Here is a 23,169-nt window from a genome sequence, read left to right as displayed (position 1 = left end):
TAGCGCTTTAGCGACTTCGGGCTCTCGTTCTGTGCATTGCCTTATCTTTCTCAGCAATTGTTTTTCTCCTTGCACTAGAACTTGACCTCTTTTAGCAGCTTTTACAGTAAAAAACTTCGGTTTTAACAAAATACAATTAGAATTGTCGTTTTCTACCCCCCCTCTGTGGTCTTCTCTCCGCGAAAGCTTATCGGCCTTATCATTGACTACACCAGGCTTATGTTGGAGCGTAAATTCATACTCCGCCAGGAACAAACTCCATCTGGCTTGCCTTCTTGTCAACTTTTGGCTCGTCATAAAGTACTCGATATTTTTATGATCCGTCCAGATCTCCACATGATGAGGTTTTCCCTGCACATAGTGCCTCCACTCCTCCAACGCTCGAATGATTGCGAGTAACTCTTTGTCATGGATGTCATAATTTCTTTCTGCATCGTTCATTGACTTAGAGTAATACACCACAGGGTGCCATAGGTCATCTTCCATCAGTTGAGATAGAACCGCTCCAGTTGTGTAATCAGAAGCATTGGTTTCTATTTTCATCTTTTTCTCAATGTCAGGCATTACTAGGATCGGAGCTGATGTAAACCTTGACTTCAGTTCATCAAAAGCATCTTGCTGTTTCTCCGTCCAGTCCCATTTGACATCTTTCCATAATAGATCATTCATTGGTCTAGCGATGTCTGAAAACCCGAAGATAAATCTTCTGTAGAAGTTGGCAAAGCCCATAAATGCTTGAATATCTTTAACGCATTTGGGTACAGGCCATTTCATTACTCCTTCTACCTTTACAGGGTCCATTCGAACACCACCCTTCTCCACTATCAACCCGAGGAACTCGACTTCTGTCTGTTCGAAGCTACACTTTTCAGGCTTCAGATACAGATCATTCTCTTTTAGTCGTTTCAGTACCTCTCATACAACTTTTCGGTGTTGCTCCCCATTGCCATTCGTGAATACGAGGATATCATCAATATAGACAACTACGGTCTTTCCATCAATTAAATCTCTGAATATCTTGTTCATCATGGTTTGAAATGTGGCAGGGGAGTTTGTTAAACCGAAGTACATTACAGTTGGTTCATGGTGACCAAACGGTGTTTTGAAGGCCGCCTTCCACTCGTCTCCTTCTTTCATGCGAATATTGTTGTACCCCCATCTTACATCCATCTTGGAGTACATCGTGGCACCGGTTAAAGCATTAATCAAATCTTGAGATCTCAGTAGCGGGTATGCATTTTTAACCATCTTCTCATTGAGCTTCCTATAGTCCATTACCGGTCTCAACTTGCCATCTTTCTTGGCCACAAAGAAGAAAGGTGCTGCCACTGGGGATTGTGAATTTCTTATACGTCCCAGTGCAGTCTCGGCTTTTAACCAATCTTTCAAAGTGTCCATCTCCTTGGGTGATAAGGGATAGGGTTTCGCATTCGGCGGAAGATCGCCATCATCTTTAAGATCTATCGCATGATCCCACTTCTTTCTTTCAGGGAAGTGCTTAGATTCTTCTTCTGAGAAAACTCCCAGGTAATCGTGAAGCCAATTGGGAACCATCTCTTCGACCGATTTCTTCACCTTTGTTGCTTCTTCTGCAACCTTCTGCTCCGTGGCAACCGAGGCTTTATACTTGATCCATTCTCCAGGATACTCTTCGTCTTCTATTTCCTCAACTGTCGCCCTTTTCATCGCCATGTCTTCTTCGTCATCCTCTTCTGTGGGAATCAGATCTGGCACTTCTTCTATCTTTTTTTGTTCTTTTCTTTTTTCTTTATTTTTGTCTTTGTTCTTTTTTAGTAATACATTTAACCGGGCAACGAGAAAGTGCAAAACGTCCAGCGTTCCAATCTATTTCCGGGTTGTGATATCTTAGCCAATCTATGCCAATAATAACATCATCGCTTCCTAAGTCCGTAACCATGAAGGCTGCTTGGTCCTCAACATGGTCACCGATCTTTAGACCTAATTCAGTGTAATGAGTCATCGATCCAGTGGCATTTAACAAGCCATCGATATTTTTAACCGGAATGGGCCTTAATAATTTATGGCACCGGACTTCGTTCTTTTTCACAAATTTCTCGCTAATAAATAATGTCGATGCACCGCAATCTACCAGTGCTTTCACATCTGCTTGTCGGTTCTTTCCCTTCAACTGTGATCAGAATGTAAAAATGTTCAGATTTGGATTTAATATATACTTCTGATACATCCGAGAACGTATATAGGATAGAGAAACGATTGTTCAGGTCTAAGTTTGCAGACTTTGACTTCGACCCTTCTAAAAACCCTTGCCTTCCTTGGAGCTGACCCAAGCTTTGAACCAACTTGGGATAGGGTCTTCTTCTTTTGGCACTGTAGTAGCCTTCACCTGCACTTTTGGTGCGACTGCGTCTTTGCAGTTTCTAGCCATATGGCCTTCGCCTCCACAGCGGTAGCATTTGAAAGATCCAGTCTTTCCTTGAGGTCTTGGAGCACCTCGCTGCTTGTTGGTGTCGACGTCCATAGCGTCACTTTCCCTGCTCGGACCAGGTTTGTATTCAGGGATCCTGGGGCCTTGTTTAGGGGTCCACCAGGTCGTTTTCTTCTTGTCCGCATCTAGCTCTTCGAAATTGCATCCGATTTGGATCGCATGTTCCGCCAGTTTCTTCATGGTGTTTTTGTCCTCAGTAACGGACATGAGCAAGTTGTATTTTGACGCGGTCTTGAAGTCCCATTCTGAACTTCTGTCTCTGGTCGTAATTGGAAAATGAAGTATGTGCAGCCTTCTGTCTGAAAGCGGCTGCATACTCTGGAACTGAGGAAGATCCTTGTCTAAGGGATTCCAGTTCTCGGATCGCTTTTCCTTCACGATCTTCTTGCCCCCACATGGCTTCTAAGTCTTCCAGGAATTTCTCCACGGTCAACTTCTCGTCTCCGGTCTTTCCAAGTTTGGTGATGTATGGTTGCGCCCATTTGGCTGCAGTTCCTTTCATGAATGAAAGCATCACTCCGATCCTTTGGCCTTCTTGGATGTTGGGCCATTGCGCAGTGTATAGCGCTACTTGGGATATCCAGACCATGAGTTCTATGGAGTCCTTTTCTCCAGTGAAGTCTTGGGGTTTGGAGTATTTGATGGAGGGGGAAGAGTTCGATGAAAGTAAGCTAGCTCCTGCCGAGCCGAATGATGGTTGTCGTGACTGTATTTTCACAGTCTCGTCTTCTTGCATTTCTAGGCGTACGTTTAGAAGTCTGTTTGCTTCTTCTAGAGCTAAATTTTTGGCTTCTAGTTCCGTGATTCTGCTTCTGAAGCTGTCCACTTGATTTGCAAGTGACATATGAATGTACTCGACGATTTCCTGTGGTGTAGATGGTAATACCACCGGTGCAGGTTGTACAGGAGGATTTGGTAATTCAGACATAGTGCCAGTTGTGTTCTGGAACCCGATTCACTGATGTCTGTTGAAGAGCTGCTCGTAAGGGCTCTTCCGGAAGGGAATAATGGTGAAAAGAAGAAAGTTATGTAATGGAAAACTGAAGCGGTCCCCGATATCTGATCGGATCTACCACATACTTCAGGATCGAAGGGTTCTTTAATCAACCCAACCGATGCTTCCCTAATACTAACTAAAAGGATACGTAACTATACTCGATCGAGTGGGAAAAACTAGGGACAATGCAATCTCCGTTCTGAGGGTACAAGCCTAGGACAAGTTATCACTCTTCCAGCCGAAGCTTACAAGTGCGAGTCTCACTAGGGTATGTCTCTAAATCCTCGTAGGTCGAAAGCACGGTTTGTCGTCTAGACAGTTCCGCTATTAACTCGAAACGAATGCCTACGTGCGTATGAAGAAAGGGATAGGTAAAATGAAACTATAGTAACGTTGAGCAGGCAGGGTTTTGGGCCAGCACTCAAAGTTGCAGTGACACGCCTAATGTTGTGAACACCTCTGTATACTGGCAGCTGCGGTAAGACAGGGCCTGGTATAGGACTACTAACTAAGAAAGATGATAGGTAGAGAAAATGCGCTCAAATGAGCAAAGGGATGAAATCAAAAAGGTCGCGGCGGTTAGGCCGGGCAAAAGTATAACGGCTTTGTTTCGGTTGATGGTGTGAAGGATATCAACACGACCAAGCGAAAGAAAGAGAGATGCGAGAGTGTAACGTGAGTCGGAGTCTCCTATAGTTCAAACCTAATGTCACAACCCAATAACAAATTAACACTGGGCAGAGACTAGGACTCAAACAACAGAATAATCACAAAGAGAAGATAGGCAGCAGGTACATCTTGGTATTGCTCACTTGGAGATACAAGAGGTTTGAACTAAAGAACTACTGACTACGATGAGCTACCTATATACACATATTGAAACTGAGATCAAAACTGAGTATGAACTAACTAACCAATCAGAATAATTAAAGGTATCGTATGATTCTATATATAACTATGATGTCATAACATGTGCTGCAGCCGCAGTAAGACTCTGGAACATTCCAAGAGTGTCGCGAGGCATGACGTCAACATCTTCGGCATTGTCCGATAGATGACGTGACTCTGGTAATTCTACAATAGACGCAATACCAGGAACTTCTTCAACAGTAAACACATTCTTAGAAACAGGCGCTGTGACTGGGCGCTTAAAGGACTTAGAATTTAGGAACAAATAATGGTTTGTATTTGGAACTCGTGACAGGCATACAGCCACATTCAACATTTATTGATATTTATTATTGTTTATTACTGGCAGTTAGTCCGTCAGATTTTGTCAGATGGCATATGACCTTGCAAGCAAGGTGATTGCCTGTGCTTGCTTAGGTCTTTGCTGTTCTGGTCTTTGCTGTTCTCGCAGTCTCGGAGGTTTTAGCCTCATGTTGTCTGTCCTCGCACTGGTGCTAGAGTGCACCAATCCAACATCAGAGAGGACTTGAATTAAAAATGAGTTGCTCCAACGAGAGGGAGTTCATCATCAGTGAACCCGTGAGGAAAGTCAATAGCAATAAATAACAAAATATAGTACATAATCACAAGAACTAGCATGATTTTGCTATCGACAATCACATTGTTATGTTTGGCCTTATAGAGGAAAGACGCGTCCCAGGACTCATGAATTCACTGATGATATCTTTCCGGTTTCCGTGCTGTTTAGGACGCAGGGCTCATATACGAGCATTAACTTCTTAACTTCGTCGCCACTCTGGCAGGCTCAGTGCAGGTTCAAACGATGAAGCGATGAGTGAGAGATTGAGATGAAAGACCGGTGATTCGAGCGAGCATTGTGTGGTTACCAAGAGAATTGTTGGTGCCTGCAGGTAGGTCATTTAACAATGTTCGTAATCAAATATACGCTCCTGCAGGTTCTGCAGAAACTTCTGCCATCTGACAGCAATAACGATTCTGCCAAATTGATCAGGATCGTTCCCGTAAGTATACGCAGGATATAAAAGCTAGTTGTCATCCTACAATGTTCCCCCATCCGAGGTCCCCTCAGAAGATTCCATACCACTTCGCATAGAAAATGCGTTTCCTCCTCCTTGGCGTTGTTGTTGCTTTGACAGCATCTATATTTGTCAGTGCATGCTTTGAGAGGGATTCAACTTGCCTACAACCTACCGATTGCTGCCCAAACATGAACTGTGTCAATACTCCTGTCAGTATGAGCAGGTCGCTGTGCAACCAGGATTCAATCGCATAACTTACCTGCGCGTTTTAGGTTGGTTTCCTCTGCCAGCCGGTTGAAATTTGAGCCAGCAGCCCCAGGGGCACGTCGTAACAGTGAGTCATGTTACTGCTTTCGCTTTGGTATCATAGTTGATGGTGCAATACCGTAGTTCGGAGCCAATCAATGCGATTGGTTTTAAATAAATTTTTGTACTGCTCGAGCGATGTGGATGTTTAGATTTTTTAATAGTCGACCGTGCCTATTTCTGCTCGTGGTCCACTAAGCTTGAGTTCGAGAGGCTGTCGAAACGAGTGATCATTGCTGTTGAAGATTAACCGCAGAAAGATGGAACCCACTGCGCAGCTTGAATCGGTTTGCACAACGTTGGCCTCGAAGGCTAGCCTGAGCTCGTGAATCTCTCTCTTTCTGATGGAACCAAGGAGATGCTGAGCGTGATTCGTGACAGACGTGTTACTTTCTGGTATGCATTGCAGTCATACGGGAGCGTGCGTTATGATAAAAGTGGGCGACAAATATCAAGGTACTTAGAGCCATGTATTGTTGGGACCACATGAGAATGTCTTGAATTGTCGAGGAAACACCAGTTTGCAAGCACACGGGCCTAGTAGCCAAATTGGCTCTTTTTGAGTCAGATATATCTGAGAAAAAATACACAAGCACGGGCTAAGCTCAAGATGGACCCAGCATAAGATGGACGTTGCAATGTGCGGAAGTGAAAGGCAATTCGGGATTGGCGGGAAGTGTGAATATGACCCACGTGATGCATTTCTTCGAACCTCGCAATTGCTACTTCAAACCTCCAAATTTTAAAACTTTGGGGACGCTCACACCTGGGATTCAGCCTACGGGTTATGCTTATCGGCGCTCACTTATTGCCATGCATCTTTTCCAATGAAATATTTATGGAGCTTTCATTGCCAATATCTTACTACCCTGACATGCTACCCTGACCAAACCCCTCCTAATGGCTTGCTGAGTTGGTAAATGGGATCGCTGCTGGGGCAATTTCACAGCCGCTCGAGTAGTGGGAAGCCTTAATTTGAGTGGAGGAATATCTCATACAGTCAACATGATATCGACTAGAAAACGTAACATATGAGTGAGCGAGATCGTCCAGCCAGCTTGATGCCAATGTGACTTCGATCACGCATTGCGCGATCTATCCAGCAACTAGGAAATACACCCTAGAAAAACTACTTCCACGCCAAAGTCGTCTGTCCATCAAGGTTGACAGAGGTGTTGGACACCACCAGCTCTTCAGTGGCCTCCTTATAAGTCCACCCTTTAACCGGCGATCCCTGCAATGAGACCTGGCTAGGCTTCTGCACGCCAAGCACAGTGATCGTCTCCAACTTCTGCAGGATCGTATATTCTCCCTTGCTCTCAATCTTGAGTGTGCCTTTTGCAGCCTGGAATGTGAGGCTCCGACTCGGTCCAGGTGGGAAACTAATCCCATCGTCTACATATGCAGTACCGAATGCTGTGCCTGCTGCATTGAGAGACACGAGCAGCGAATAGGGGCCTTCGCGAGTCTCATAGATAGTATACCCGGGCTCTTGATGCAGTAACAAAGCGGAGTTGTCCCGGATGTGGACGTTAATGTAACTGATAGGAGCGTCTAGTGTTGTGTTTCCTCCAGACGTAGCATTCACGGCCGCGTGCGTGTACCAGTCGCGCCAGATGACGCTACCGCGGCCTGGGAAGATACCTATAAGATAGAATGTTAGTCAGGGACCTCGTCGATGAGATTTGGACTGTTACCGTCGACGGTCGTAGCTCCTGGAGTCAGTACTGGAGTCACGAGAATATCACTTCCAACGAGCCATTGCGTGTCCACTGTGAAAAGCTCAGGTTCGTCAGGGAACTCGTAAAACAACGCCCTGACAGGCGGAAGACCAGCCATAGAGGAATTGGCAAAAAGGGTGTACTTTTGTATGTCTACTGTCAGCCTCACGAACACTTGAAAGAGGGCATACTTACCCAGTATGGCAGTAAGGAGTATCTAGCAGCAATGGCGATGCGGGATGCGTTTGCTACGCTTTCCCAACGGTAAGGCTCTTGAGGAAGGGCAGCGTAAGTATTGTGATTCCTGTAGAATGGAACAAATGCCGAGAGCTGCATCCAACGGTTGCACAACTCCTCATCGGTGTTATCATCTGCGTCACTTGTCAACAAGAAACCAATCGGGATTTCGTGAATACTTACTGAATCCACAAGTGTCAGCGCCAACCATCGGAATTTGGTAGATTTGGAACTGCAGAACACCCTGAATGTTGAGGTATAGATACTGCCACTTGCTGTAGTTGTCACCGAGCTAGAGACGTTAACATCCTGTCCTATTCTGTCAAAGAAATTCAAATACCCAATGACCAGTCCATTTTCCAGCAGATGGGAAGGTTGATCTGCTGATCAAGAACGGACGCTTTCCAGGGATGACAGATTGAATCGCAAGGTGCGTGGTCTTTTCCTCCATCAATCCAAACATATTGTGCACGTCGAGCTCTGCATATCCGCCGGAGTGGGTCGCATTCGTTGCCATAGTGTTGCGGTTAAGGGACCCGATAGCTTTACTCCGAGTCGGATCAAAGCCGTGTTATAAGACGAATGAAACTTACCATTATGGATAGCATATGGCGGGCTGTTGAGATTGACACCTTTCTCGCCACCAGCGCCGACGCCGCGTTTCACAACCGCGGTCGTAGTGGTTGAGCTTGTTGTGCATGAATTCGTAGAGGTGCCGTTGATGGTCATATTCCCACTAGGTCCCCATTTCGTCTCATTGTAGCTTTATCCATCATCATTAGTAATATTCATCAGCTCAACTCAAGACAGCTGCTTCACCATTCGGGGTACCCAGTGACGACCGTGCCAGCCACGTTCATGGGAGCAAGGGCAGAGTAGTTCGCACCTGTCCCACTTCTCGCCAGTTAGCTTCAAACCAAAAACACGCTATCTCGCCTTACCAGGAATCACTACAGAATGAACTTGGTTCGTTCATGTCGAGCCAAATACCGGAAAATTCGACCCCAATTTCAGTCCAGTTTCTAAGAGCTTCGGTCCATACGGAGAGTATGTTTTCACTGAACCAGTCTGGGTAGACCTAAAAGCACGTTTAGTCGTCAGTTGTATGAGGTGTTCCACATGTCACGAGTGACGAACGGTATATCCAGGCCAGACTTGACCAAGGTACAGAGACCCATCTGGATTTTTGATCCACACATCTCTGTAATGCATTTAGCGCTTTAGCCCGTTATCAGGCGCAAAGAACTGACTCTTCAACGCCCCGTGTGAAAGGATCATACTAAATGACGATGCGGTCAGGAAACATACGACTTTAGCAGCATGTCAACAAACTTACGATGTCAGTCGAATTTACTGTGATAGCGATACCTACATCCGTGATGGGGATATCTAATGACGAGATCGATCAGAATTGGGAGGGAAAGAGTGAAAGTGCACTTACAATGTTGATTATTCGTGGCCTTTCACTTGAGTGAGAACTGGGAGAACCTATGTGGAGAAATGCTCACCAAATCTCGAATGAACTGCGCGAAGTTCATCCCCAGGGAAACTTACTGGGTCAGTGGTAAAGTCGCGGTAAGCGTGGTACAAGTCGATATCGTTCCATTGAACTAGCGGAAAGTAAGGATCACGAGCAACAAACGTCCAAAATGGAGCAAACCTTCCAAGGGGATACCCGCTGCGCGCATCTGCGCAACATTTTCTATGTCATCACTTACATTGTGGTATCCCCATCTGTATGACTTAAGTGAGTCTATTATACGCAGATTGCAATACAGAGAACATCACCTGCAAAGGTGGAACCCGAAGCCCCATGCTGGTTGCCACATAGGGTACCCAATGACTGAACCGTACTGAGCAATTACTTCTGCGTCTGAGGGTCCAGAGAAGAAGTAGAAATCCATAATACCACCGATCAGACGGTACTCAATTAATGACACCTTAGAGTTCGGGGGCGTCTGCAGGAAGATATCTGAACCCGCGGCACTAAGGAATGTTATTAACAGATAGAAACATGATTTAGTTGCAGTCGTATACTTAAGCAGAAGAACACCAGAGGCAGAGGCCTTTCCAGTGGTCGCATTGTACCGATGTTCGACGTAGATTGGATGGGAGCCATACCTAAACACGATCGTGAATCGTCACGTGAGAATGATCTCTAACCATGTGACCTACATGTTTTGATCAATGGGATCTGCAACATCGCGAGCCCAATGCGTCTGAATAGTGCCTACGCCCCCATCCGTCCCAATGTCGCGTCTAAATCCACTACTAGCAATGACCTCGCCCAAACCGTAGATGTTGGTGCCATACGGCAGAGCAGAAGCAACCTGATAACCGTAAGCTATATTGACAGCCTCAGCAGAATGATGGATGCACACCTGGAGGTATTGATCTTCAAATACAAGGGGGAAACCATCAAACGCCGTGCTTGTGTCAGATGCATTGAAAGGTGGAATAGGAGTCGGTGGTAATGATGAAGTTCTCGTGTCGAACAATGGCATTGCGCCCGGATCAGAGCGTCGTGTGACCCAAAATGCAAAAGGAGCTGCATTAAAGTTGAATAAAAGATCGGAGTTACCCGTGTAGGATGTCGTTGGCGCGGCAGGCCGTTCGATCACCGACTCGGGGATTGTGAATTGCTGGTTTGCAGTATCATAAATCTTGACATGTAAACTAAAACCAGCCATCAGCGCTGCACCTGAAAACCTCGGGAATCAATATACGTGGACTGTGATTGATAAATGACTTCGATTGTGAGGTTCGAAATGTCTTGTCCAAAAGCATTGCATGCTGGTCCAGCGAGTGTGAGCTGAGCGGTGAGACCAATGTCAGACTCGTGAAGTGACCCTAAAATGTAGCCTGAAACCTGCCATTGTCAGTGACAACTCCACAAAGTTTCAACTGTATTCCCACCTGGACAATCTGTGACATTCATAGAGTAACTCGGCGTTCCTGTGCCATTGGAAGCGAGCTTGTTCCCCAGTGTAGCACGCTGAGAAACATCTCCCCAGGCTGTAGGCGCTAGGGTGTACAGGACACCCAAAAGCAAGGAGAACATGACAGTGAACCTTTGAGAACGATAGTACCGTCGCTGATGATGAACTTCACTAATCATCAATGATGGGTTGTATTTATACTTTTGCTCGATATCCCCCCCCTGGGGCCGGGCCTTACGTGGGCCTGTCGCAGCGGGACTTCGGGCGGCATAATGTATATCAACTGTGAGAGAGAAATAGGTCAATGACGTACGGACCCGTATGACAAGTCCTCGTGCCACATCACGAACCCACAAGACTAGCTGGCCGGACTCCAGAGCGCCGACTACCTCACTTAAGAATAGATCATCAATGTCGGTTCAGTAAGTCTGCTTAAATTTGTAGTCCATCATCAATTCCAACCTGATTGAGTCAAAGCGGAATTTGAGCTACATACTAGTCGCGTGCCGGTGAATGCCCGACGAGGCGAGAGCGGGAAGTTCTGTCGAGATTAAATTTACAGTCAAGCTTCAGGCTGTGATTTTAGGCGCTGGTACATTTTCATGATGTGTATAGTTTATCCCCTGGCCAGCACCTGCAATGTTGAATGGAGTCTGAGGCTGAGATTTAGTTTATCCCAACATCATACGTAAAACTCCGAAACTAGCTGAACACGGCAAATTCCCTCACGCGCAACATACTACTACTTTTAAAGTGTAGGTTCACGCATATGTGCCTGGACCATTGGTCTTCGAAGCGCTGTATTCGACCTTCAAGCTTCAAGCTTCAAGTTTCTTAAGGTCCACCATTTTACGATAGTGAACGCAGTTCGTGCCCTTGGCCCGAATTCAGGCGGTCTAGAAGACGCGTTCATTGCCGCAGTCCGTCACAGTACTGGTATTTCAAGTTCCCGGAAGTATCCTGCAGCTGATTTTGCTATTCAATCCATGCAATGCACCTAGGTGACCCTTAGCCGCCTATCACAGCCATTTGCAGACGCTAGGCCAGTCCAACATAAGTCGGCAAAAGTCAAGATCGCGTTTCTACCACAGGACTTCGCAGCAAGCTGTTTTATTTTTGGCCTATGGCCCTAGTCACGGTGTCCTACAAACAGTTGTAATATTACTGCTTGCAACTCATGTACATGACACATCGGGGTGAACAATATTTAAAAGAGGTTTATATGTTGTACAAAATGTGAAAACAATATTTGATATTTAAACTAACATAAAGATGGGTGCACAACTTCAAATTTTGGTGGTGTTTTGTGTGTCATCCAAAATATCAAATATTCACAACCATATTCCCACAGACAATATGTCAACAAATATAATAAATATAATCAGATTTTCCATGTCTGCTTCAATTTAAAGTTTGATTCTTACATAAAACTTTGGAGAAAACTTGAAGTTTTGCCAAAGCTTGACATTTAAATCGAGTTTTAATGTCATGTCATCTGTAAAACTTCAAGTTTTCTCCAAAGTTTTACATGGAAATTGAACTTTAAGTTGAAGCAGACATGAAAAATCTGACTATATTTCTTATGTTTATTGACATATTGTCTGTGGGAATATGGTTGTGAATATTTGATATTTTGGATTACACACAAAACACCACCAAAATTTGAAGTCGTGCACCCATCTTTATGTTAGTTTAAATATTAAATATTGTCTTCACATTTTGTACAACATATAAACCTCTTTTAAATATCGTTCACCCTGATGTGTGAACAAACTCGCGTATCGGTCGGCATGCGGGCCAATACGGTACTTTCCTGGCAGCGGCCTTACTGCGATGCATCATATTGAGACTCTCAGGCCATCTCGAATTCTGATTTAACGGCTTCGAAACGATAAATGAATCCCGTAGTTCCGTAGTTTCCGTAGCGCGGCATGGCGTGAGTCCACTGCGGTTTATGATAAGTATCGAATGTGTATTTAGTAGGATGACAGGAAAATGTACTACCCACAAGTTGCGTTGCGGTCGACAACTCACCAGTATGTTTGTTTGGCACAAGCTTATTGTAATTCCAACTTGAAGTCTGTGAATGAACGACTCAAACCCTCTTACTTCTTCGTCATTCTGTTTTCGACATGCCCAAAAAGAGCAGCGTCACGATTGACCACGAGATTGAAGTCTTGCAGGCTCAAATCGCTATTCTGCAGCGTCGTGAGGATGACTTCGTCCGTATTTTGGAGGACATGGCCCGTCTCAGAGACTCAGTCAAGGCCGAGCAAGTGGCACTTGCATCTCAAATAACGGAGCTAGAGAGTCAGAAAATCCAATCAACTGGTTGCCCTCGGAGTTGCTGATTCAAATCTTTGTCTCTGTGACGGAGGACGACTTAGACACCTCAGCGGGTCTCGCGTACAATCCATCGCCCGTCATTATATCACACACATGCCGGAAATGGCGCAAACTCGCATTTGCCACTTCTATCCTGTGGTCGCATGTTTCTTTCAGGAGCAGAAAGTGGTCCGCGTCTCCAGTATCCGCGTTCATAAATCGCTCCGGTTCTAGTCTGATCGACCTCACATTCTCTCCTCCACTGTATGATGTTGATGACCATGACGCTGCTGAGGACGAGCGACTGGCATCTGAATGTCTACTCCACACGCTGAGCTTTCACCTCTCTCGTGTGCGCTCTATCACCTTCGAGTGCACATCCTCTGCCAGTATGGGACTCATTGTGGAACTACTCATAGATAGCCTTCACGAATTAAAGTCATTATGCTCCTTGGATCTGTCCTTCACAAGCCTTGCCCCATGCTTTGCAGGCACACCACTACTCGTACTGGATGAACTGGGCAAACAGAGTCTCGCTGACACACCAAGCGTCCTTACCTACCTCCGTCTCCAACAACTACCACCGCGTGTCATTTCGCCATCTCTCTTGCGGTCTGTGCAAACTCTCGAGCTCTCCTTCCCTCAACGAAGATCCCAGCGTGCTCCTCAGTACATCCTACGAATGTCCCATGTGCACCGTTTTTTGAGTTTTATTCCAGAGCTCCAAGACTTAGTTCTTATGGAAACTACACCTCTTCGTGATGTTGTATTCGAGGAACCTAGCGAAGGACAGACAACGGAAAATCGGTTCGTCGTTGTGGACCCGCTCAAACTACATAAACTCAAAAGCCTCACATGGAAATTCGCCAATCCCCGCGACGTGTACACCTTCATGTCTTTCTTCGGCATGCCTGCTTTGGAACGATGGGAAATTTTGATCGCCAACTCCCTAACGAAGCGGAACGACGTCAGCATGCTTCGCGGCAATCATGGGCACGAATCAGATTCGTTCATCCAGGCAGAACGCCTCGGAGGCGTCCGATCCATGACCGCGCTTAAGGAGTTGTGCGTCAGCTGTCAGGATGGCGATTCCCTCATTTCTTCGCTGCGCCAATTCTTCTTCCCTGTGCTCGAGCAACTCGAGCTTGCATATGCCGGAAAGTGCCCCTCAAATTGTGATCACAAACATCCTCTCCCGCGCCTTGATTATGTATTTCGCGACCCTCGTCTCCCCCACCTTACGCATTTCACGTTGTCACACTTTGATGTCTTTGCCGGGCACGGGAAGCTCATGCTTGGTTACATGCCAGGCCTCGTATCATTGACGCTGATATCGTGCACTGGTGTGGACGGCGTGCTAGACGCGCTTGCCGAGGCGTATGGTCGCACGATGGATGTAGAACGCAAAGAAACGCGTGGATGTGGTGTTAGAGTTTGTCCGAAGTTGGAAAGGATAGCACTTTGGAGCTGCTCTGACTTCAAATTCCAAAGCTTATTTGCAGTCGTATTTGCACGTGCACAGTCTGTAAGCACCAGCGTGCTCATGAAAGCTCAAAAGGACGTGCCTAGCGTTGCCTCTGCGGTCATGGGCCGTAAGATACTGCCGTTGAAGAAATCGCGCGTGGTGTCTCCACAGGGAGGCCCGTCTTCTCCCGCAAAGCCACATACAATGCAGAACTTTCATGGAGTGTCATCGACATTGATTCCCATCGAGGAGGCTTTACGCCCTGTTCAAATCGCCTGCGTCCATGTCAACGATTGTCCCCAGATCACCAAGGTCGATGCATCATTGCTGGAGGAGTTTGGCATAGTTGTTGTATATCGGTGATCACGTTCCTACGAAGCACGGTGATGAAACTGGACCTGTAAGTGCCCTCGTGTTTGATTTTCGATGCGTTCACTTACCCGGATGATCATCGCGGAAATTTGTTACAGAACTAAGATAATAGCCCTTCTAGCAATGTATCCTTTAAAGTAACTCCAAGCTCCGCATGCCAATCTTGAGGCTGCATATCATGTTTGCCGCAAGTTTTGCCACGCTATTTCAACCCGATTTTAGAAACCCGGAGGATATATGGTACACGCGAGACTGTTTTCTTGATCGGAGTGGGACAATGTTCCTTCCGTGTTCATCATGTTTCGTTATAGAGTAGGTACTAGCAAAAAAAGGGTATGCCATCATTACTAAACCTTGCAAGAGCGCAAGCTGTGGGATTTAAGGATCTCCTTGTCCGACATGATTTTATGGCGTGCAAGCGGTGCACATCCCTGTGATGCAGGATTGTTACAACAACGCCCTCAATGGGTTGGATGATTCTATTGGTCCCCACACACTTCCAGAAATAGGGTGCAGTCTCTATCAAAGAACTCGAATCTGAGCATTGCAGGCCACATAAAGGTCGACATACGTACTTCAGGGGCTACACCGAATTTAGTAAGGGCTTCGAGCACGCCTCTGCCACTCCATTTTTCGAGCTCGTTCACCTGGTCTGGACTGATAAAGGCTTGAGAGCTTCGTGAGGCAAATACCATTTGGGCGGCTGCAGCCCTAATCACCGGTCTGGAAGAAGTATTTCCAACGAGACTGGGAAGGAGTACTTCTACATTCTCTGATGTCCTGCTGGGTATTCCCGAGAATGCTGGTACGACCGGAACCGTAGCTGGTGGCGGATTAACGGCCGAACTGGACTGTTTAACTCCACGCCAGCTGGCCGCAAGATGAAATATCCAGAACGTTTCCATCTAAGGGGGAAGTCCCCGTCTATCGAAGACAATGTCCATGATTTCGGTGAAGAAACACGTACCTCTAGCGTTGTTATACCAGATACAGCGGCTTTGAGGTGATCGATCAAAGAAGCGTTATGATCTTGAAAAGACGTCTGTCTCCCCTGAGATGAATAGAAACTTTTTTCATATCAGTATGATGGAATGCGGCGAGAATATATGTAATCTACCTGTCTGTCGATGCATTGACAGCATTCGAAACTACAAGATTTTTGAGTGAAGGCGGCCTTGTTATTTCGAGGGCATCACGCAACTACCTTGGGAATGAGCGATAGCTTCATAAAGTAGTACCTTATCCGACTTACGGCGCTATGAAGGTCTGGATCTGCTGAGACCTGGTTACGTTCCGTGAGTAAACGGATGTGAAAGGAGCAATGATGATGCGAACGGGTTTGCTCAACCTGTATGGAACCCCCCAAGGATCGCCGGAAACAAAATCGAAGTCCACATTTCGGGTGCAAGCGACGCTCGATGCTGGCAAGACGAGCGACCCTACAGGAAGGTCAGTCAAGCAACCGCATGACCCCAACCTTCCGATACAGCCTGTTAGTCCGATATTTCAGCGTGATTATTAAGACCGTTCCGACCTTATTACAAGCATGTCCCCAGACAAGCATTCTCTGATTTCGCGGATAAAAAAATCTACATTGGGTGCGCCCATACCTATGCATACTATTGATACTGGTACACTCTTGTAGCAACCTGTGATGGTAAGGAAACCGCGCTCCGAGTACAGCGAAAATAACTTTGGGGAGGCGTCTAGCATCTTTCCGATAGACTCTGCCCGTGGCATGGACCCAACAGTAATCTCATATACTTATGAGCTGTTGAAAGAAGCGAAAAGCGCCTGACTTACAATTCTATTGGCTACCTCTCCTGCTCGTATACCCAAGTGGTACACTCGACCGTCCTCTGTTTTGGGGAAATCTAGATGGACGGTTGCATCTATTTTCAAGGGAAACCGGTATTTTACTCACTTGCATTCTGTACGCGATTCTTCATGATCGCAGTGGTGAGCGCTGAGTACTGAGTGATCAACCGTTGGCGACCGAATAACCAATGTCCGACACTCTTGTCACCTCAGCACGTGATATTCGTAATTTTCGCCGATACACGAAATTAAAACTTGACAATTCCACTTCAGAACTACGCCCGGGTCCCAGGAAAACATGCGGAACTATCCACATTGCGAATAGCTTGCCCTTAGTGCAAAGCGCCGAGCAAGATATGCACTGACTAAAATGGGGCACTATAGTTTACTGATGCTTGGTTAAGAACCGCTGTTCGTCGGGCGCGAACAAGCGCTACGGTTGACAGAAGTGAGTGGCACAGGCAGCTTGAGCTAAACGGTAGATATTGACATTAGATCCTTAAGGTGATCTGAAACGATGTTTCAGGTACTTTCAGAATGTCAAGTCAGTATGTTAATACTGGTCGTTTGCCAGTGGGCGCACACCTCTCAGCGTCAAATGCATGAGTCATCTGATATGGCTGACTTCTGACAGAACTTTCTGTACTTCTGCAAGGAGATATTCGGAGTTGTACAACCCTTTTCCCCCGCATGGAGATCAACGTACTACCAAGGGAACTGTCCTAGCTCGCGCCTCCGATTAGTGTTTTATACTTTGAAACCTTGTTGGCCCTTTGCTTATTTTGAATCGTCCCTTTTTTTCTCTCCTTTGACACGCCTTCGTGATATCATCGCCAGGACAATTGCGTAGATCGGAGCTTTGATCCCGCAACTTTCGAGCCCAGGCCTTCTAATCCTTATGCCCTCCTTTCTTCCAGCAAGAAGCTGTCTTGACGTGAACTCTATCCTTTGCGAAACTGATGCCGGTGAACTACGTGGAGTGACGATGACGGTCTTATCCATATTAGCTGACTAGTTTGTTTTTTATGCCGCAATCGGTGGCGTTGTCCTACGGTCTCCGAGGTTATTTGTGCTGTACCATAATCATCGAAGTGCCACGGAGTTGGCTGGAATTGCAGTGCTTTTCGCCGCTTTCCGTCAGAAAATACCTCGTCATCGTGAGTAGCCGCGGCTAGGTGTAACTTTAATTTCGATGACTTAATGTGAGGCAAGGATAACGCCAAAATCCAGCCACTTAACGATCTGCACAGATAATTCTGACTGTACCACATCCCGCAATGGTGCCACGAGAGACGGAGGGCAATCCCCTTTCGGTAGATGTGGAAAGTTGTGTGACTTATTGCGTGTCGTCGTGCTGGAGTACCGTCAGAAGAAGAAAAGGAAAAGGTACGAACACTTTGTGATATGCGCCTTCTTGCGGCATCACCTTGTTCCCACTTAGGCTGACACGGTGACTGATGGCGAGATCGAACTTTCTCTTGAAGGGCGATCATCGGATCGTCTGTTGAGTTCTTCAGTGTCGGCATCGAACACCTTGTCGTCTAGGTGCCGTATATTGGATCGTGATGTCCTCGAGAAGAGAATGTGATCGTTGCCCCTCCCTCCGAGTCAGAGACATAAGACCGATTCCCCTATCGTACAGTAATTGGAATACTAGACCATCATGAATAGTACTGACGTAAATCTTTGATAGCGCGGTGCAGATCATCACATCCATCGCATCTTTGGCTCCCTTGTTGCCTTTACATTTAATGCTGTCAAGGAGATAACCGCTGGGCATTTGAGTGATCAGTTGGTAGAAGTGACCAAGTACCGAATCCAGGTACAACTGTTTTAAATCGTGTTGAGATCTTCTCTTGCTACGAAGCGATATTAATGAACAACTACGATGTTTGAGTGCTATCGTCAGTCGTGACTGCATTTCGAGTCTGCAAGAAGAATTATAGTGTGATCAGAGGCTCTGAGCGAGTTATTGCAAACCTGGTAGTTTTGCCACGACGACACACATTCGTTGATCTTGGACTCGTAGTTGCAGTACACAACATGCGCAAGTATCCTATCATAAGTCACACTACATGAGAAAAGATTTCGTTATTTCAAATTTGGTCTTCTATCTGCTTCGCGTAGATCTGGCGATAATAGTCTGACCTTTAGCATGATAGCCCAGTGAATGTGGATCTGAACAAGATCTCCAGGCGACGCGTCTCGAGATTGCCGATATGACGCAATCCCGCACTGTCGATGGGAAAATAACAATCAGGTTCTCAATGCGGTGAATTTGTTTTGGATTGAAAAGAAACATACTCACAACCTTCAGAAAAACTGCTTTAGTATCCAGGAAATTTTCAATCCGTCGATTCGACTTCAGCAATTCAGTGCTGAAATCGTTCTATAAGTTTTACTCGTGCCACACCCGGCTTGACCCTGAGTTGGCAATTCCACCTTTACGTTGACCCTTGAGGCTTTCCTGAGCAGAAAGACACATTAGCTACGCGTTGTTCCTTGGATTCGTCCCAAAAGAGCACTCACAAAGCGGACTATCCCAAGTGTGGATTATTAGTAGGCTTGCCACAAGATGTCATGATCTTGATCGGAGTCAGAAGGTGCGCAGCAAATGATACATAATATGCCTGTGCAAGAACTTTAAGCAGAGAAGGAAATAGGGTACTCCCTGAACCTAGGGTTCACGTCGACAAGTTCAGCGGAAAGAAGCATGCAGCGTGCAAGGATAGGAAGCCAGAAAGAGAGAACCTCACGGCTGACCTAGAGCAGATGAAGCGGAAGTGTCCGAACCGAGAATGGAAAATGTGCAACTTGGGACATCTCCGAGTAAGCACAGCGACTGTCGGAGTAACGGAACTGACTTGTACACCCCACCGGTGTCAAAATAATCACGTTCAATCCTGTGCTTGATTGGCACCTGTGATCCAGCAGTGGAAGTAACTTCCGCATAGCGTGAAATTATTTCTCAGCAATCTCCGCCGGAGCAAAATGATCGAATGATGGTCCTCACATTTTATTGGAAAAAAAACAAACAATCGGAGGTATGGTAACAAAAAAGTCCCACTAGCAGACCAACCTGGGTTAACATAAGTCGTAAGGGCCTCGCGCTCGACACGAGTCATCGTGTCGAAAGAGGGTTTTTGCCCATGACTATAGCCATCCTTGGACAAGCCTGCTTTTGGGGAGATTCGGAGCGCCAAAAAATTTAAGGGTCTTCAACGTTTCAGGTCGCACAGATCTAGCCTGAATTGGCACTCGATTTTCTGGACGCATAATTAATGGCAAGTGCTGGATTCAGGATTGACAACCACGATTTTGGATATTTCGAAGCGGAGAAATATTTGAGCAGTCGCCAGTGATCATGATGAAAGGTCGCTATAGCCAGCGGCGCACGGCCTCAGTAATTGCGAGCCGCCATACCCGAGGAAACGAGCTCCGCGAATCCTGAAGGCACCACTAGGTTCACTCGACTTTTACGATCAGACTTAATGATTCTGCCTGTTCCGGTTCACTTCACCATGCGTTATTCCTTGGGTTCAGTACGTCAACAAACCTCTTCAAAACTCCTCATATTAGGAGCGAACGGGTCACTGATTCCAGGACCGTGGCTGCCAACCAGTCTCAGTCTAGTTTCAATCCCGTCTGGAACGTCACTTGCGCCTACAAAAGCAACAGTTTGTTCTTTGATACTATCCGAGCTTGAAACTTTTTACTCGCCCCCCCCATTACTATTGTTGACATGAACCGCTTCATACGAGAAGGAAGGCACGGAACTACCGCAGAATATGCCGACCCTCTCAATGTCTCCTTCCATGAAGGACTCGGAAGAGTTGAAGACCAGGGGTCTCTCTCAAGTTCGGAGGACGACGCTGGTGTCTATCTGTTCTATCAGGATGCAAATAAGATGGACGCAGATATCGACGGTGAGCTATCTTTTCGATATCTTCGCAATGACATATCTCACTCAAATGACTTCAGAGGACGTAAATATCTCCCTGACATCCCAAGCCTTGAATGCGGATGGCACGCCTAAGCGTCCCATGAATGCATTCATGATTTTTGCTCGCAGGAGACGGCCCCAAGTCTCCGCGGAAAATCAATCATTGCGAACGGGGGATGTCAGTAAAGTCTTGAGTCGAGAATGGATTGCTATGGACATGGTAATGTATTTTCTTCATGTTTGCGACGGTAGTTCTGACCTTGAGACTATTCAGTCCGAGAAGCAGTTCTACCTTGACCAAGCCAAACACCTGAAGGATAATTTCAATCTCAAGTACCCAGATTACGTTTACAGACGGAGACCGAACAACAGCCGCAAAAAGCGAAGAGCAGACTCCACAGGTGTGGCTGGAGACTCTGCTTCTACCACGGACTCGGTCGACGACCAGTCTTCCAATCATGAGTATGGCGAAATATCTCCTGTCGAATACCATCATGATTCTCAAGAAAGATACGAAAGTAGCGGACCAGAAGGCTGCACGTCCGCGGAGGCCACATATGATACTTCCTACTTGCCGCCGGCGCAAGCGTCGAGTTACCAACTGGCTGATTCGTTACCACATAATGGCCATAGTGGCAACGACATACGGACGCCGTACCTATCCTCTCACGGGCGCGTCACGCCTGATGCCGTGATGGGCCCATCCACATCCGTACCTCGCGGCGGATCAACGAGTACTGCTTATTTTTCCCCTTTCGTGCACAATACAACACATGCCCCGCCAGCTTCTTACCTGCCAAGTCAGATTGGAAGCGATGGGCAATGGCACCCTTCCAGTCGTTCTAGTCAAGACGATTTAGCAGGCATACCTGTCCAATCTTGGTCGCAGAGTGGTTCAGAACCATCTTTACACGCTAGAGATGACGTGCATCGTCAGTACCAAGTAGCTCAGGCATCACCGTCGCCATGGGGTGCTAGCCCCTCGGGGCCATCAGCTTCGAACAATCCATCGGCCCACTCCTCGAGCTATGGCTTTCCCACGCTAAACTCTTCTTTCTATCCGTCTCAGAGCAGCTCCCACAGCGTTTATACTCCCCAACAATCCCCTTCACAAATATCTGACATTTCTCACCACTACGGTGCTGTTGACCACATTCAAGGGAACTCGGCGGTACCCAGGCAAGAGGATGCATACCATAGCCGTCAATATTCCACAGGTTCTGCAATGCAGGCCGGATATCCGCAAAATAGTGGCTCAACGTTGCAACAATACCACACGCAATTTCGGAATATTCTTGCCCCGGCACCTTTAACACCTGTGCAGTCAATGTCGGTATGCTCACACACCCCATCAATGAACACAACTTCCCCCGCTGAACCGGGAACAGACACTGCCTCTCAACTTCAGTAGTGTGCTGAACCTTCTCGAACACCAGTAGAATTTGACGGATGATTTCTCCGCAGCGTAGATGCTCGATCATAAGGGATTCCATATATTTAGTTCATCATTTACATTCTCAGTTTCATCATGATACGGGGGTTATTAGTTCAGTGTTAACTCAGCTTATCTGCTATTGCCTGGACGCTATTCTTGCACTCTTTGCATATCGTATGTTTTTGCTTTGCTTTGTAGTACCTGCATTGTATATCACTGTCAAGTATCTGAACGTTTATCATACTTCTGCAACTCAACGGTTGGTTGATCATTGCTAATCACTGCCTTGTCCAAAAAGAATTAAGATGATCGCTCAGTGATTATCGACGTTTGCGAGCGCCGTGTTTCGAGAAGCGAACCTGGATGAGTTTTTTTAAATTCTTGGAGGCAATGATTTCACACCTGAGCGGGTGTCGCCATGATCCTGGATTCAGCTGAAAGTATTGCATTTTATTGTAAAATACATCGTGATCTATAAGTATAGGCATATCATGAACTTGGCATAACATATGGAGATACAATTTTTTTTTATCTAGGCCGCGATACGCGAACCCCGACCATCCTGCTAATACTGAGCTTCAAAAATGAAGCACCAAGATACGTGGTACTCCACAGTAGTATTATTCCAATTCTCCGCCACGCCATCGGATGGTGGCATGCTGGCAGATGGTCTCCGCTGTTCTGGTTCAACGGCAGACATTCCAGCGTATGCGGCTAGAAAGAAGCGGCGTTAACAAAGTATATGCTTAGGTCAACGTAATGGCAGAAACTAGAATAGGACGAACATGTGTCGAACACATCTTCAAACAGCCAGGCCGGTGGGTAGCCATGGCATGCCAATCCCGGTCTTTATCATGGCAATGGCGTAGGTTATTCATAAATCTGTCGGAGATAACTCAGAATCGAGGGCATCGTCCTAAACCGTGGATGGAGGAAGCACGACTTAGGCCTGTCGGCGATATGTGGGACTTGGTTGGCCAATTTCCTGATAGGACAGCGCCGGCGCATTCTTGTCACTGTGCCGCAAGTCGGATGGTAGGGAGTGACCAGGTACGGTGGTACCCTGAATGTGGCCAAGGTCTTGCTAGTGTCAATTCAGGCTAAGTGGTTCAAACTATAAAGTGTAGCACTACTCACGCGTGGTTCTAGGTCCACTTGAAGAATATGGTCCGAGTTTTCCCAGAAAAGCAAGAAA

General features: G+C 46.5%; 4 protein-coding genes across 4 annotated transcripts; 2 read left to right on the top strand and 2 right to left on the bottom strand.

Moving 5' to 3' along the window:
• Positions 1 to 6,677: 6,677 nt before the first annotated feature.
• Positions 6,678 to 11,268, bottom strand: F5891DRAFT_1041962 (glycoside hydrolase family 31 protein). The gene is given in 23 exon segments (XM_041362083.1): positions 6,678 to 7,363; positions 7,417 to 7,582; positions 7,636 to 7,811; positions 7,861 to 7,969; positions 8,018 to 8,220; positions 8,271 to 8,440; positions 8,497 to 8,571; positions 8,619 to 8,755; positions 8,815 to 8,878; positions 8,928 to 8,956; positions 9,014 to 9,066; positions 9,119 to 9,137; positions 9,202 to 9,287; positions 9,338 to 9,411; positions 9,466 to 9,663; positions 9,715 to 9,798; positions 9,853 to 10,007; positions 10,059 to 10,353; positions 10,404 to 10,539; positions 10,594 to 10,899; positions 10,967 to 11,045; positions 11,095 to 11,096; positions 11,113 to 11,268. 20 exon segments carry the CDS (start codon positions 10,793 to 10,795, stop codon positions 6,849 to 6,851), a joined length of 2,946 nt encoding a protein of 981 aa, XP_041224264.1. The 5' UTR covers positions 10,796 to 10,899; positions 10,967 to 11,045; positions 11,095 to 11,096; positions 11,113 to 11,268; the 3' UTR covers positions 6,678 to 6,848.
• Positions 11,269 to 13,123: 1,855 nt separating this feature from the next.
• F5891DRAFT_445585 (uncharacterized protein) lies at positions 13,124 to 15,048 on the top strand. Its single transcript, XM_041371857.1, has 2 exons — positions 13,124 to 14,806; positions 14,877 to 15,048. The coding sequence occupies exon 1, from the start codon at positions 13,333 to 13,335 to the stop codon at positions 14,767 to 14,769; it is 1,437 nt and encodes a 478-aa protein (XP_041224263.1). The 5' UTR covers positions 13,124 to 13,332; the 3' UTR covers positions 14,770 to 14,806; positions 14,877 to 15,048.
• Positions 15,022 to 16,755, bottom strand: F5891DRAFT_445594 (purine and uridine phosphorylase). Its single transcript, XM_041371858.1, has 9 exons — positions 16,703 to 16,755; positions 16,582 to 16,652; positions 16,313 to 16,533; positions 16,114 to 16,255; positions 16,031 to 16,060; positions 15,896 to 15,978; positions 15,746 to 15,845; positions 15,354 to 15,683; positions 15,022 to 15,297 (listed from the first exon to the last, which is right to left on the bottom strand). Exons 1-9 carry the CDS (start codon positions 16,725 to 16,727, stop codon positions 15,226 to 15,228), a joined length of 1,074 nt encoding a protein of 357 aa, XP_041224262.1. The 5' UTR covers positions 16,728 to 16,755; the 3' UTR covers positions 15,022 to 15,225.
• Positions 16,756 to 20,121: 3,366 nt separating this feature from the next.
• On the top strand, positions 20,122 to 22,225 carry F5891DRAFT_1236333 (uncharacterized protein). The gene is made up of 3 exons (XM_041369644.1): positions 20,122 to 20,522; positions 20,578 to 20,759; positions 20,814 to 22,225. The coding sequence occupies exons 1-3, from the start codon at positions 20,339 to 20,341 to the stop codon at positions 21,948 to 21,950; spliced, it is 1,503 nt and encodes a 500-aa protein (XP_041224261.1). The 5' UTR covers positions 20,122 to 20,338; the 3' UTR covers positions 21,951 to 22,225.
• The last annotated feature ends 944 nt before the right edge of the window (positions 22,226 to 23,169 follow it).

This window comes from Suillus fuscotomentosus, assembly GCF_016647785.1.
Source record: "Suillus fuscotomentosus strain FC203 chromosome Unknown F5891scaffold_37, whole genome shotgun sequence".
In the NCBI taxonomy this organism is placed as follows: Eukaryota; Fungi; Basidiomycota; class Agaricomycetes; order Boletales; family Suillaceae; genus Suillus; species Suillus fuscotomentosus.
Note: the sequence above shows the minus strand (reverse complement) of the source record. Positions and strands in the feature narration are given on the sequence as shown.

Excerpts from the sequence above, each read along its gene's own strand:
- F5891DRAFT_445585 (XM_041371857.1), top strand. The coding sequence starts at position 13,333 with ATGGGACTCATTGTGGAACTACTCATAGATAGCCTTCACGAATTAAAG.
- F5891DRAFT_1041962 (XM_041362083.1), bottom strand. The coding sequence starts at position 10,795 with ATGATTAGTGAAGTTCATCATCAGCGACGGTACTATCGTTCTCAAAGG. Across the intron at positions 8,441-8,496 it reads GTCACTGGGTACCCCGAATG|CTACAATGAGACGAAATGGG; the intron begins GTGAAGCAGCTG and ends TGATGGATAAAG. Across the intron at positions 7,812-7,860 it reads CGCTGACACTTGTGGATTCA|ATGATAACACCGATGAGGAG; the intron begins GTAAGTATTCAC and ends CAAGTGACGCAG.
- F5891DRAFT_1236333 (XM_041369644.1), top strand. The coding sequence starts at position 20,339 with ATGAACCGCTTCATACGAGAAGGAAGGCACGGAACTACCGCAGAATAT. Across the intron at positions 20,523-20,577 it reads GATGGACGCAGATATCGACG|AGGACGTAAATATCTCCCTG; the intron begins GTGAGCTATCTT and ends AAATGACTTCAG. Across the intron at positions 20,760-20,813 it reads AATGGATTGCTATGGACATG|TCCGAGAAGCAGTTCTACCT; the intron begins GTAATGTATTTT and ends GAGACTATTCAG.
- F5891DRAFT_445594 (XM_041371858.1), bottom strand. The coding sequence starts at position 16,727 with ATGAAGAATCGCGTACAGAATGCAA. Across the intron at positions 16,061-16,113 it reads CATACAGGTTGAGCAAACCC|GTCTCAGCAGATCCAGACCT; the intron begins GTTCGCATCATC and ends GAACGTAACCAG. Across the intron at positions 15,846-15,895 it reads GTCAATGCATCGACAGACAG|TTTCTATTCATCTCAGGGGA; the intron begins GTAGATTACATA and ends ATATGAAAAAAG.